This window comes from Watersipora subatra, chromosome 1 (assembly GCF_963576615.1).
Source record: "Watersipora subatra chromosome 1, tzWatSuba1.1, whole genome shotgun sequence".
NCBI classification, from domain to species: domain Eukaryota; kingdom Metazoa; phylum Bryozoa; class Gymnolaemata; order Cheilostomatida; family Watersiporidae; genus Watersipora; species Watersipora subatra.
In genome coordinates, this window is record NC_088708.1 from 20,980,852 (window position 1) to 20,995,013 (window position 14,162).

The 14,162-nt window shown below is 35.6% G+C and overlaps 1 protein-coding gene across 2 annotated transcripts in view; it reads right to left on the reverse strand.

Annotated features, from left to right (window-relative positions):
* Positions 1 to 576: 576 nt before the first annotated feature.
* Positions 577 to 14,162, reverse strand: part of LOC137410460 (uncharacterized) — a 60,827-nt gene continuing 47,241 nt past the window's right edge. For both annotated transcript variants that reach the window (XM_068095876.1, XM_068095877.1), the window contains 4 exons: positions 9,814 to 10,110; positions 8,530 to 8,826; positions 4,692 to 4,818; positions 577 to 823 (listed from right to left, as the gene is read on the reverse strand). In XM_068095876.1, the coding sequence (XP_067951977.1) occupies positions 775 to 823; positions 4,692 to 4,818; positions 8,530 to 8,826; positions 9,814 to 10,084 (744 nt within the window). In that variant the 5' untranslated portion in view covers positions 10,085 to 10,110 and the 3' untranslated portion in view covers positions 577 to 774. The remainder of the gene's footprint in view (positions 824 to 4,691; positions 4,819 to 8,529; positions 8,827 to 9,813; positions 10,111 to 14,162) is intronic.

Below are 14,162 nucleotides of genomic sequence, written 5' to 3' on the forward strand. Positions count from 1 at the left end.
AAATTTGGAAGGCTAATTCTTAAGAAAAGCCATTCTATGCTCACAGATCATTCTGGTTGCAGAATAAATGCTAATGTATGCACTTTGCTGATGGAATTATGTTTACACATTTCTAATTTGCCAATAAAATGCAGAAGATTATTGGCTATAGCAACTAATAAAATTGTGTTTTCCATGTTTTGACCTCTGAAGTTAACCGTGTCAATTATAGTAACCATAGCACCTTTTCATTATGATAGCTTTGTTGCTTTGCACTACAGAAGACATGTTTCCATAGAGCAGCGAAAGAGTTATAAGTTGAATTTCAGAAGCTGTATGATCAATGCCATTTTGTATTTTTTGAAGCTTGAAATGGGTAGGTTTTTTTAAAAGTTGTAAAATATAAAACCTTCGAGCTGAACTCTGTCTGAGCTATTTAAAAAAGCTTGTTTCTAGAACAAACACTTGCTGAGAAATTTCCGAAACCAGAAGCGCATAAAAAATTATAAGTCGATAAGGGTTACCAGTGACTGAGCTAGTGATTAGCAATAAACACGACTCTAGCTATGACCACATTAAATTTGTTATTAGTTGTAAGTAATGGTTTTATTAGATATACTTATGTTTATGATATTGCATGAGTATAGAGGAAATTGTGACAGACGTATACAAGAAATCATAATATAAAGGAACAATTAAAATGATGATGAAGTATTCTCTGAGATATTGAATGACTTGGTGACACTAAATCGCTTTTTACTCTGGGTCCTCAGCATCCTTTAAATTGGTTTCTTGTTAGTCAGGTCTTCTGGATGAGCTGTTGATTTGGTTTGACCGGATTATTCTAAAGTTTGGAATAAATATAAATATCATTCAGATTAGTGACCAAACAGAGTAACGTGACTTAAGAAGCTAAAGGGGCAGTTTTAATGTTTCAAAGAAAATGTTTATCAGAATATATATTCCTCATACTTTGTAGGACTAAATCCTAAAGAGTTATTCTAAAGGTTTTGCAACATATTACATGAAGGATCTAGATAAATGTACATAAAGAAATATTGCAAACATACAAGTAGAATTAGAGTTGCTGCAATGATATGAAAATATAGCACTCAATTTAAACCTTCCAGTAGATATGATGAGTCATATTGTTATGGAAGCTTACTACCCAAAGATGATACTTTAATATGTCCGGTACAATATTGACCTTTGATCTTATTATTCATCAAGTAATCAAATCCAGTGTTTGTGTTAGTATTTGCGTAGCGATGAACCAGTGAATTACATTTAGGTACAAAATTTGAAAAAAAACTCTACTGAAAGATTTTGTTCGGAAATACTTTCAGATCATGATTCAAAATTAATTGTAACTGGTTTTTTTTACCAACATGTACTCAACCTCACAAACACTCATTAACAAGGTACGAGCAGCTTTGGGTTGTCTGCTCAGTATGTGAGAATAAACACTCTTCTAACTACTCGGTCAATGCTAAAGCCCCCTCTCGCTTGTGAATTTTTGCGTGTATTTTCATAGATGCTATTATATGTGTGATACATAACTATATAATGTAAATAAACCGCTACAAACTTTTTACTGCTCCAAAATTAACCAACCATTTGACTGAAAACAAAGGTATGAATGTATTTGTATAAACAAATATGTGGAAATACAGTTAATGTTTTTACATACAGTTAAAGATGTGATTGCGTCAAAAAAGCTGATCAACTGATATGAGGACCAATAAAAGACTGAAACATTAGCTCAAATTTGATACCATTTTTGTTTTTGTAGACTAACCCTGTCCACAGATATAAGAAATCAGATAAGGTCATTTTTCGAGCAGCTCAGATTCGAGCAGGTTAGATATTGACAAGGAGATTGCCTAAAACAACAAACAATATATCACCCATAGAAAAAAATCAAAACATTCTGTTTGAATCAACTAAAAATTGACGCAGTCACATCTTCAACTAAATACGAAATGGTTTTTTCGTGCTCTGACCTCCGAATGTCTAGGTTCTGCTTTCATTTTTTGCGACCAGAAAGCCATTTTATGCCTGACCAGCAGTTGGTTGGTCTCGTAAGTGTCAATTCCATGACTAGCTGGTCTGTTTTCATCTCCCAGCAGTTAACCCTTCATACTCCCGGTCAGCCCGGTCGCGCCTAGGCTCAGTCTGCTAGGGTCAGCCAGAGTCCTTCCCGATTCAGCTGTGCGGGGGTGTTTTGTATCTTCCAGTCGACAGATGGGCTAAATAGTAAGCAGTCAGCCATTGGGCTAATTATCAAACCTTCAGCCCTATAGGTTAGCTTATCTACATCAGTTAAACTCTCCCCCATTACCAACTGTATGAGTTTCTTATTCAAAATCTGGAAGGGCGTCGAGCTGGGCCCAAAGCTTGTGCTGACAAACTCTGTGATCGAGATTTTGGAGCTCCTGTTGTACTATTTCCGGTCTGCAGAAGTCCATATTTGTTTGGCTTTCTTATTGGCTAAGTAAGTTGTGAGTTGTGCTTAATCGGTACAGAAGCCAGTTATTTTGTGTCTCAGGTCTAGACTAGTTGTCACGGAATGTCAAGTCTTTTTTCCATTTACATTTTCTGCCAGGTTTTGATGCGGTTTTTATTATGAACAATAACGCTCACGAACTTTGGTCATCTGGCTTTAGATTAAACAATTCAAACATCCTTTTTAGACATCACTCTGACTCCTATTTTGTTGAACAGGCTCCTGTTATGTTTTGAACATTTTAGTATTCTCATGGTAGCACGCCAGGTTTCTGGACAGGCGTGATAGGGCTTAAGCTAGTCATCATTCTGAATAAAGGATTAATACTGCCATATTACTTAGTAGGTCTGCATAGTTTGGTCAGGCTTTGATAACTTGGTATGTTTCCATGAATCTGACTTGCCTCGTAAGGTTGTCTCCTATTCTCTGAAGCTCATTAAAAATCCAGACTTGCTTTTCAGAGGCATAGAGGGGTGACTCTTCTTGGTCCACCTGCCAGACATTCAACTGCTCCTATAGCAGATGGTTTCATGAGCATTTTTAAGTTTTTGAGTAACTCCACAAAGTACTCGTGTGTTGGTTAAGACTGCATGTGTGGAGCAACTGGGAGAACAACTGGTACGCCGATTTTTTTACATGCCAGAGTTGACACAGTTCAGCCATCAGCTGACTCTTAAGTTGACTCCTCGGTTCATGTGAACCTGTTCTGGCATACTTTAGTTGCAGAAAACTCGCTCTTCCAGAAAACTGGCTATCACTGGTTCTGTGACTTCTGAGATTGCCAAAGCGCTTTGCTATTGATTGAAGTAATCAGTTAATACTAGCATCTATTTTGTTACCCTCCGGTATCGTTGGCAATTGTCTCACCAAGTTTACTAATAACTTTTGCCAGAGGCATGAAATGTTCAACCCCTGCTTTCTTGTGACTGTCTCTGTACTATTATGTTTTATAGCTTCGCACGCCTCACTGCTCTTGATTAGTCTCATCACGGTTGTTGTCAGTCCTGCTGAGTACCAGCTCAAACAAGGTTTCTGGGTCGTTCTGCCTACTCAACAGTAAGTTAAAGTGTGTGTTTGCCACACAATGGTTTATCTGACAGATGGTGATGAGACTGCACAGCATATTGACTAGTTGTGAGAAAAATTACAAGCTTTGCTTGAGTGCATTTTAAAGAAATGAAAAATTTGTGTAGTTGCCGGAGCTCCTGATCTCCCAGTTCCAGTTGTTCTTTAGTCAGTCTGTTTTTCTCGAAGGCAATTGGCACACCGTGGTCTTTATCTGTGCTAGCTCATTTCAAGTGCTACCTTGAATCTTCATTCAAGCCATGTCGCAAATCGGAGCATCGAAGCTATAGTTTCTCAGACCGTCCTTGAGTCTGCTTCCATAGCTACTGCTTGGAAAATAGTAGTTTTCAAAAAGTCAGCTATCTTGTAAGCAATTCTTGTGATATTTGATATAGCTGTGGGCTCTCTCGAGATTGAACAACAAGAGTTGGTGCTTTATGGCCAGCTGCCTTTGGTTAGCCCCGCCATCCTTCAGCTTGCTGAGCTCACACTGTCAACATTCTTTACAAGTTTGCCGGCTCAGCTTGTCGATTTTACCGTGACACAACCCTGGCTATAAATAGTTATAACAGCTATATTATAGCTGTTACAACTCATTTTAATTTAAGCAAAAAAGCCATTCTCACAACCTTACCGACTTTTGATTGTTGAAGGTATAACAAAAAATGTGTTCACTGTCAGCAGAAATCATTTCATAAATTATGTTTAACATTTGCTCTATAGTACATCATATAGACTAACAAGTACATGAATACATAATTAGTTTTGCATCTATTTGCTGAGTGGATATTCAATAAAAATATTTCAATGCTCCTGTGGCCTTTGTAAGAAATATGCCCATATCAAAAGTTAAGACTTTGCCAGCAGTTGTTCAAAGTAGGCATATTCATCTTACAATGCTTTTTCCCAATTTTTTTAATTTAAAAAAAGAAGAACATGGAGTTTTTCACAATTTAAGTATGTGCAGTTAAATTAAGTTAACCTCTATTACATTTGAAAATGCAGTTTGAGCAAAAATCTAGCTTATGGCTAGAGCGTATCAGAAATTTGCTGATTTTTAAGCAGACACCATAAATATTTACAAGTACAAAAATGAATATTGCTTGTAAGTAGCAGGGAAGTATGGAATATGCTTGCTCACTTTTGCTGTAGCTTTCTGCCATACCCAAGTTTGATGAAAATGGCAGCCATAACTCCAAAAAGTACAACAACAGCAAAGAATATACCAAGACCAACACCGATAGCAGCTTTGCTAGATTGCTCCATCTCTAAAATATTAGATCACTGTTAAATTTTCTAATTTGAGCATGAATCTAAATTAACCTGTATTATAAAGAATTTTAAAGAATAATTAGTTTAATCAGTTCAGACAATTAATATAAACTATCAAAGTAATATGAGTCATTGTAATTAATAGAGTAAATTAATAGAGTGTGGAGAGTTTATTGGAAAGATTTCTCTAGTGCTAAAGCTATTAGTGCAAAGAAAAGACATCTTAGATACAGACAGTGTAATCGCTGAGTAAAAAGCAATGATAATATCGCTGCTGTATTTTTGCTAGTACTCTTGCAAGAGCAGGTAGAATATTTAGTTGTTTGAAAATGGTGTCTAAATGACGCAGAGTGATAAAAGTATGTGTTACTTGTACTTATCTCATTTGATTATATTAAATTATTCTATCATTAGTAAATATGGTACCTCAGATATTATATAAAATTTATATAATATTTGAGGTACCATATTTACTAATGATAGAATAATTAATATTATTAGTCACAACTGTACCTTACATATTGTATTATATTATTAGTAAAGAGAGTACTTCACATATTATATTCAATTATTAGTAAAAATAGTATTACATGTATTACATTCTGGTACTAGAAAAGATAGCAGCTCAATATTTTAAGATGTGAATAACACATAAATACTTATTCTATTTCAAACAACAACAGCTTGTAGTCTTTAATTCATTTCAAAGTTTTCAGGAAAAATTGCTCAACTCCTTATTGTCTAAGAGATTGATGTATAGAGGTATAAATAATTCTATCAGTGTCATTTTCTGCTTGCAAGGAAATATGGTTGAATATGTACTTTAAAAAATGTACAAATCTGCTTTCATTCTTTCTACTGGACATAGCTACATGTATAACAAATTGTAGTAGTAAGGCCTTGATGATTTATGGTCTCCTGATGCATACACAACCCAGAGGGTGAACTGAAGCATAAATGAAGCTTTGTACAAAACAGCTGCAATGTTCGAAGTTAATTATGCACAGATAGGTGCATTGTTGCAGTTGTCAATGAACATGGATGACATAGATGATTTAGTGGTTCTAAGCAAAAGCAGTCCAGGTAGCTTATTACAACAGTGCTGTTTTAGACAAAGCAGAGTTCGAAGTCAAGTCATGGCGTCTCGGCGGTGCGAAAACATCTTATGCGGATTCCAGATAATCCACGTTTTCAACTGTCTGCAACATTGAGTTCACTAAGGTTCTTGTGTTCTTTGGGACCTACTGTATTTGCTAACTTCATTAGATTTAGATCAGCGTTAAATTTCTCTTTTCAATCGCAAGTGAATACTCAGGATAACCTACAATCGTTTGAATCTACAACCAAAACTATTCTGACTTTACCGCAGACAGCAAAAAACATTTTGATGAGATGGGGACTGTGAGATCACACTAGAATGACCAGTGGATGAAGCTTTTTCTTAGCAAACGGGTTCAGATTTTTTTAAGCTTTTTTAGCTAGAGGAATTTATGTTAGATTGTTGTCTCAAACTAAGTCACACCGCCAAATTGCCAACTTTGGTGGTCATGTCAGAAAAAAATTATATCACATATGGCTGCGTTTTTCTTATTTGTTGGCTATGTTTGGATCAGTTTGGTGTTTTAACATCATATTCAAGTGTTGCACCGGTCTCGTGAGTAAGATACTTGTTTGTCAAATCAAGGTACATGATCTAACTGTTTTCAACATAGTAAAGGCAATTATAGGAAAATAGAGTGTATTTCAGTTTGAAAAAGTGGTCCAATTAGTGGACTCTGAAACCATTATAACTATGATCAACGAGTGCACTACAAGAATAATTATATGTAGAGGTTAAAATAGGCAACATTTTAGTAGTTACATTGGGCAACTGTTCATGATTTAACTAGGCGATGAGGAAGCAAAAGACGGTGAGCTGGTTGACAAGAGGAAAGAATGCAGATTAGCTGTCTAGTTTACAGAAAAGATGGACCAATTCAAGGTTCATGTACAATCCTCTAAACAGATGGCCAGTTAAATATGTCAGAGAACTGAACCATGTTTCTAATCTATCAAACCTGAAAAAAATGTTTCTCAAATAATAGCACACCGACCATTATTAGTCTAATTTTTGTACAAGTCTGCTTGCAATTTTTCCTGGGCTCTCTTTGGTTATCACAAAAGCTTCCATGACTTTTCACTACAGCACCTTTCAAGCATGCTTGCGAAAAACCTATATTAAGTTCTATAGTAAAGCTTGCTATCTACTTGTTAAGGATATTTAGAAGATACTGTTAGTCAGAAGTGACTTACATTATCTTGTAGAAGGATCAAATAATGACCATGGATCCAAAATGTGATCCAAGGTCACTATTTTGATCCAAAGTTCAAATAGTGACCTTGGATCCAAATAGTGACCTTGGATCCAAATAGTGACCTAGGATCCAAGGTCACTATTTGGATCCGAGGTCAAATAGTGACCTTGATCCAATGTTACTATTTGGATCAAGGTCACATATCCAAGCAGTGACCTTGATTTGGATATGTGTGTCAAAACATTTAGTCCTGCGACTACGACATAAATGCATAGTCCAGAGTCTATTAGTACGGTCAAGCAACAAAACAACCTAGTCAGTATCAGCAATAAAAGTTTAATTGCTTCTACAAACAACCAAAAACCACTTTCCAGCCATTGTTTAAAATTTGGCAATTCATGTTCATTACTCTGCGGCAAATCATTAATTGGAATTTTTTTGTCGTTTTGATACCATAATGATGATTGGCTCTGAAATATTTGTCATTGCTTTGCCTGTTTAATTCTTGCCCTAGCCATGCATGTCATTGAAAGCAGTTTCCTATAGAAGTATGTCACATTTGCAGGGACAACAGCATGTGCTGCTATAAAGAATAATTGCTAAAGTATAGAAAGTGGATTAAGCGTTTTAAATTGTCAAATGTATTGCTCATATTTAAAACCTGATAAAGTTTCCATTTTACAGTTGGGCTGTAAACGCAACCACAGAAAATCAAAATGGATTGCTGTTTTTCTTTCTAAATTTCCAATCGCTGTGCTAGACTGGCATGACTAGTGCTGAGCATGCATTTTTTCAAGATGAAAGAGATAAAAACAATTTACTAAGTTCATACTTAAAATGATTTCCAACCATTTAAACATGAATTCACAGCGACTGGCAGTTGTCGCAAGTAATTTCAGTTTTTAAAAATTTTTGTCACGTTTTTTGGTAACTTTTGCAAATTTCAATTTTAAGTTTTAGGACCACTTTGTTTCCAATTTCTAAACCAAACGATGGTAAAAATTAAAATTAAAACCATCAACACAACAAAGTTTTTTATTAGTGATCTCGTCAGCAAGATAAAGCAGTAGTTACATCTGATATTATTGTGTTATTAAAAATAAACCAAATGAATAAGATGATGATTTAAAAAGTTGTCATTTGCTTTTAGTAATGTATCATTCAATCAAAAATTGTCTAGTTTTGATGATCAGAGTATCTCTGGCTTCGACTTCAACAGCAATAGTTTAGGCATTAAAATGGTTTGATTGCTCTCTCTTTAAAATGTTTTGGTCTTGCAGCACAACTTAACACACTTTGCTATGCACTCTTAAGTGGTTCTTGAAAAAATAAGAGTTCGGGATCATACTTGAGGCCACCATTTATAGAAACTGCTACTATCAGATGCTCATCACCAATATGCATGTAACTCACCTAAAGTAAAAACTGTAGTAGAGGTACCAGTAAAATTGCCATCATAGTATGAGGTCACTGAAAGTTCATACTCTCCTTCATCCAAATCCTCAAAAGTTGTTTTGAAGACCAAAGATGAAAGTTGTCCATCTTTTACAGGTATTGTCTTTTCAGCAGTACAGTCGCTGCTGTCTAGAATGCATACTTTGACTCGGAACTCACTAGGAGCTGGTAGAAAAATACTCCAACCAACATCTATGGAATGTCGTTTGTGCCAGAAAGTGGTATTTACTGTTAGTTCCTGCGGTCGCTTAGCCTCTAAAATACAACAAAGCATTTTTTTTCTCAAATGCTAGTAAGCTGTCACACAGTTTTTTTTGCATACATCTCTACAATGTTGAAACGTAATTGAACATGAATAAGCAAGTCATTATGACCGGTTAAAGAAACTTTTCGAAGAAAAAAATCTAGGAATGTTTATACTATAAGGTCAGCCGTAACATGTATGGTAAACGGAAATCAGAATTTGCTTGTAAACTATTTATTTTATCGAATATTTGTGGCTACTTTTGTTTTGAAAGCACAATTGCAAATGTATTACTGCTATTTCATCATGTTATGCTATGCAAAAGCAAATAACGACCGAAGGCATTTAAATGCCACCTGTCTACAAATGAATTCCAACTGTCTACAAATGAATTCCAACTGTCTACAAATGAATGCCAACTGTCTACAAATTAATACTAGCTTTATTTAACAGGCACCAGTTTTATTGAAACAAAATGAGAAATGCATGTCATGTATGATTAGTGTATTGGCAGGTGGTAACAGTTCATCAGTCTACAAATAAAGAAATAAGGTAACATATGGCAGACATATTGATATCTATTTACAAGTTTGCTCACGAGTTTCATAAAGACGGCTGTATTCAAAATGTAACATGTGAGCAACTGTATGATAGTCTTTGCAATATGTGTTTTAAAAAGTTAAATTTATTGCTCACTTTTTTAAAAATGAACTAGTTTCTATTTTACAGTTGGGCTGTAAACCAGCTACCAAGAAACAAATCGGATCACCAGTTTTTTGTTCAACCTCTAGATTCAAGCTGTGCGGCAATAATAATGCAGGCACCAAAATTGTTTTTAGCCCTTTTCTAAAATTTTTTATCTTCAAGCAAAACTTTAAATGTTTGAGTACACACTCTCAATCTGTTGTTAAACAGCAAAAGACTTCAGGATCACTTTCAGGTCACAAATTTTCATAGATTCCTGCCATTAGATGCTCAGAAATATGCATGTAACTCACCCAAAGTAAAGACTGCAGTAGAGGTACCAGTAAAATTGCCATCATAGTATGCCGTCACTGAAAATTCATATTCTCCCACATCCAAATCCTGAATAGTTGTTTGGAAGACCAAAGGTAAAAGTTGATTATCTTCTACAGGTATTGCTTTTTCAGCAGTACATTCATCGGTTTTTAGATAGCATAGTTTGACTTTGAACTCACTAGGAGCAGGTGGAAAAATACTCCAACCAACATCTATGTAATTTTGTTTTTGCCAGAAAGTGGTGTTCATTGTTAGCTCCTGTGGTCGGTTTGCCTCTAAAATACCAAAGGTCAATGTTTTCCCAAATGCTGGTAAATTGTCACACAGCTTTTTCTGTATACAACTCTCCAATGTTAATACATAGTTGTGTATGACCTAGTTAATGGGCTGGGGTTGCCCAAGAAATAAAAGCCTTAGCACAGAAAATTTTTATTCAACATAAAACGACAGTTACCATACTAAATTTAAAACTTCACATCATGAGAAAAGTGTTTGGTGCAGTTTAAACAAATTAGGAAAAAATAAAACAACTGTCATGGTTTTCAAACTTTGCCAAACAACTGTAACTTTCTAACTTCAAATTATGAGAAAAATATTTTGTGCAGATCAAATAAATTAGTAAACAACATAAAACATTGGTAAAAATGTTTAATTGTTAAATGTGATCTCATAAGCAAATAATTGCTAAAATAAGTCTGTTTTGCTATGATTACGATAAACTAGAAATTTCCTTGTCATACAGCCCACGACTTGACATGACCTCTGAACCCAAGTTGGCCACCCCACGGAAGACGGAATGTTGACATTGTAGGATTAACGTGAGCAATGAGTAACTGTTCTATAAGTGTAAGAGAAGATAAAAATTCAACAGATGGACCTGGGTCCATATTGTTTGCTGCACTGAATTTATCAAGAGTGTCAGGTCTAACTTGTTGGCACGTATGACATAGTTGTATTTGAGCATTTTATGTAATGAAATGTTTCTCATAACATCCAGTACAGGTAAGCTGTGATATGAATATGGTCAAGTCTGCCTAGAAAGTTGTTTTACAGTTCTTGAAGATTAGGACAATCTTAAACTTGAAAATGAGAAATGTGATGAAGGGGGCAGTATTTGAACGAACAATATTGTTTTGTGCAATATTTTCATTGTCAATGATGTCCATAAAATCATGATAATCATCTGGAAACAAAGGGGCTGCCAAGTCCATGTCATTTACATCGCCTACAACATCTAGTAAAGAATTATCTGAATAAAATGAGTTGATGTTATTAATTTGAGTAGCGTGTTGTTGAACATTAGAATTTGATGTTGATGGTTGCTGTGAAGACCTATTTATCCTCCTATTGCGCTGTAATAATTTAGAGGCACGTAGACGGCCACTGCGCGGGCCATGATGTGGTGTTCTGGGAAGTTGTATGTTCATAGTAGTTGTCAAGTTGTTTTGAAACTAAATTCAAATAGTCAATTTTGCAAAACAAAAGGTTGTAAAAAAATTACACCTACTCTACTACTATCTCAAACCTATATTTTACAACAATAAAATAAATATTAATTAAAGCTATAATATGCCTAACCTACTGTACTGTATGTAACTTAACAACAGCATAAACAAAATATGTTTATCATAATTCTGAAATGCAATATTATAAGTAAAATGGCAAGCTGCTGTGTAATATATTCAGTTTGAAAAATGGTTGTGTTGAATGTAGAATGGTTATAATAGCGATCTTTAACAGAAAGCAAGTATGAGCGTTCACGCGTCTAGAAATTTTCTGCAAACTGGAGCAAAATAACAAAAATGTTCTTGTCATAAAGGGGCTTTGTAGTTCGGCCCTAGCTTGTACATAAGATGTAAAGAATTTTGGCTATCGTTTTAAATAATTTAATGAAACCTTCGGTAATTGGACAAAAAACAACAGGCTGATAAACTTTGTACCACAATTTCGTACCTGTAAATCGGCATACGCCTCAAACCATCTACATTTATTTCAAAAACCTTCGCATAAATTTGAGTAATAATTCTTATAATTAAATCTTATAATAGTTTTAAAAAATTGAATCATTATTCTTATAACTAAGTATTTTTGCAAGATATTAAAAACGGAAAAATAACGGAAACCTTTGACAATTAAACAATGCCATAAACTGGTGAAATGAGCACATTTTTTTCGTGAAATTCGCACTGTTTAATAGTTTTACTATCTGTCGCATGGCTTTATTGGCGTATTGTAAGCCAGTCTCAATTATGAATAAAAAATGCTTTTCAAGCGTTTTATTGCGATTTTAGGCCAAATTAACCTGTCTATTTGTGTATAATCCGATCAGATGGGTAAGGTTCAGGGTATTGTCTACAAATAATAAAGACTTGGTAACATATTTAAACAGGTTTATGTGTTTTGTATTGTTATTATACTTAAACGACTCCATTGAAAAATGGTTAAATTTGTTGATGAGATTTCGGTACAAGGGTTTGCGACAGTGTTGATGAATAATTTTCGTGAGTTGTGTGCACATATGCATTTATCATAAATCTCTCAAACAATTGCTTCGCTCGTGTTTGGTCGTGGGAAAATGATCCCACGACCAAGCACGAGCGATGCGATTGTTTCAGAGATTTATGATAAAGGCATATGTGCACACAACTCACAAAAATTATTCATTAACGGCCGTCGCAAACCCTTGTTCTGAAATCTCATCAACAAAATTAACCATTTTTCAATGAAGTCATTTAAGTATAGCTAGAAATTCCCCTTTCATACAGCCCATGACCTGATAATCATGGAATGAGTGATAATGGAAAGAAAATGGCAGTGCTGGTTGTTGAAAACGTAGTTGTCAGCAGGAATTGGCAGAGTATAGTGTAAATGAAAGTTGTTCGAGATGACATAAATAAATTTGAGAAAGTATGACTTCAAAAAGGTGCAAATAACAATTTCAACAAATATAGATAAGTTGGATTAGTTCAGCGTTCTGTTGAAGGTAGCGCAATCTAGTTTCCTCTCTTTGACGTTGTAGGTTTTAGTCATTGATAGCTAATCAAGTGATGCGCTCCCTAGCGAAGTTGTTAACAAGTAAGTCATTAATGTTTTGAACTAGAGAGAAAGCAACAAACGACGTTCCAGCGGTCATTCCGTGGTGTCCTATATCAATGACAGCTTTAGCCATGGTAAGACCTTGACTCTTGTGTATTGTCAAACCCCATGCTAGATTAAAAGGAATGCCTGTGCGATTAAGAGTGGTATGGCCAGCAGTCCAAGTATGTTGGATAGATGTAACTGGAAAACTGTTGGGGTGTTCAGGACAAAACGTTGGACCAGTAATAATCTGGAAATATGCAGACAACGAAAGCAGGTAATGCAGACTGACCTTGATTTGCACAGTATATAATACGCAAGACAGTACCAATTGAACCATTGACTAATCCCTTCTCAACTCAAAGATTTGCTCTAAGCATAACTCGCGAACCGACTGATAGAAATCCAGTGCGTTGAAGACCGCATGCAAAGTTAGAAGGTGCCAAGTGAGCATTGCGGCCAGCGTGTTTTGAGTTAATCTGAGCAATGGGATTTCCAAGTAGCAAAAGTCTGTTTGAGTGGTATTTTCGGACCAATTCATATGTTGGAAATAAACGAGTAGCAGTATCGAAGACGGGGTCATGATCAGCAATACCAGGAAATCGGTGCGACAGTAGTTCATAGTCTTGCTCGGTTGACTCTCCATCACGGAGTCCTAGTAATAGATTGTGGAAGATTAGATCGTTTGCTTGACCCATACATTGGGCTAAAAAGAAAGCAGTATCAAAGCTTCGGTAAGCTGAGTGGCCATGCAAACAAACAGCACTCCTGATGTTGGGCTGAAACATTCTGGCATCTAAAACAGGCGAAAGTTGACCAAGATTGCCAAACATGATTATGGAGCAGCTACCAAAAAGCTGGTTAGATTTTTCAAGGAAGGCTTTTAGCAAACGTTTATCAATTGCATTTATCAGACGACAGCCAATCATTGAAAGTTCATCAATGATGATGTATTTAATTTGCAGACATTTAGTTTGAAGAATTTGTATAGCAGGGCCATTTAGCTGCCAAATGTCAGTAAATTTAGCAAAGTGTAGGAAAGAATGAATGGTCGAACCAGAGATGTTCAATGCCGCAACACCAGTAGGAGCCAAAGGTTTGCCACGTTGACCGAGTAGTTGATGCAATGCTCGAATTAGGAAGCTTTTACCTGTTCCAGCGGAACCAAGAACAAATGCTCTGAGGGGGGGAGGATTGGTAAGTTGGGAATGGTTGTCTATGCGGTCATAGACACGCCTTTGGTCATTGT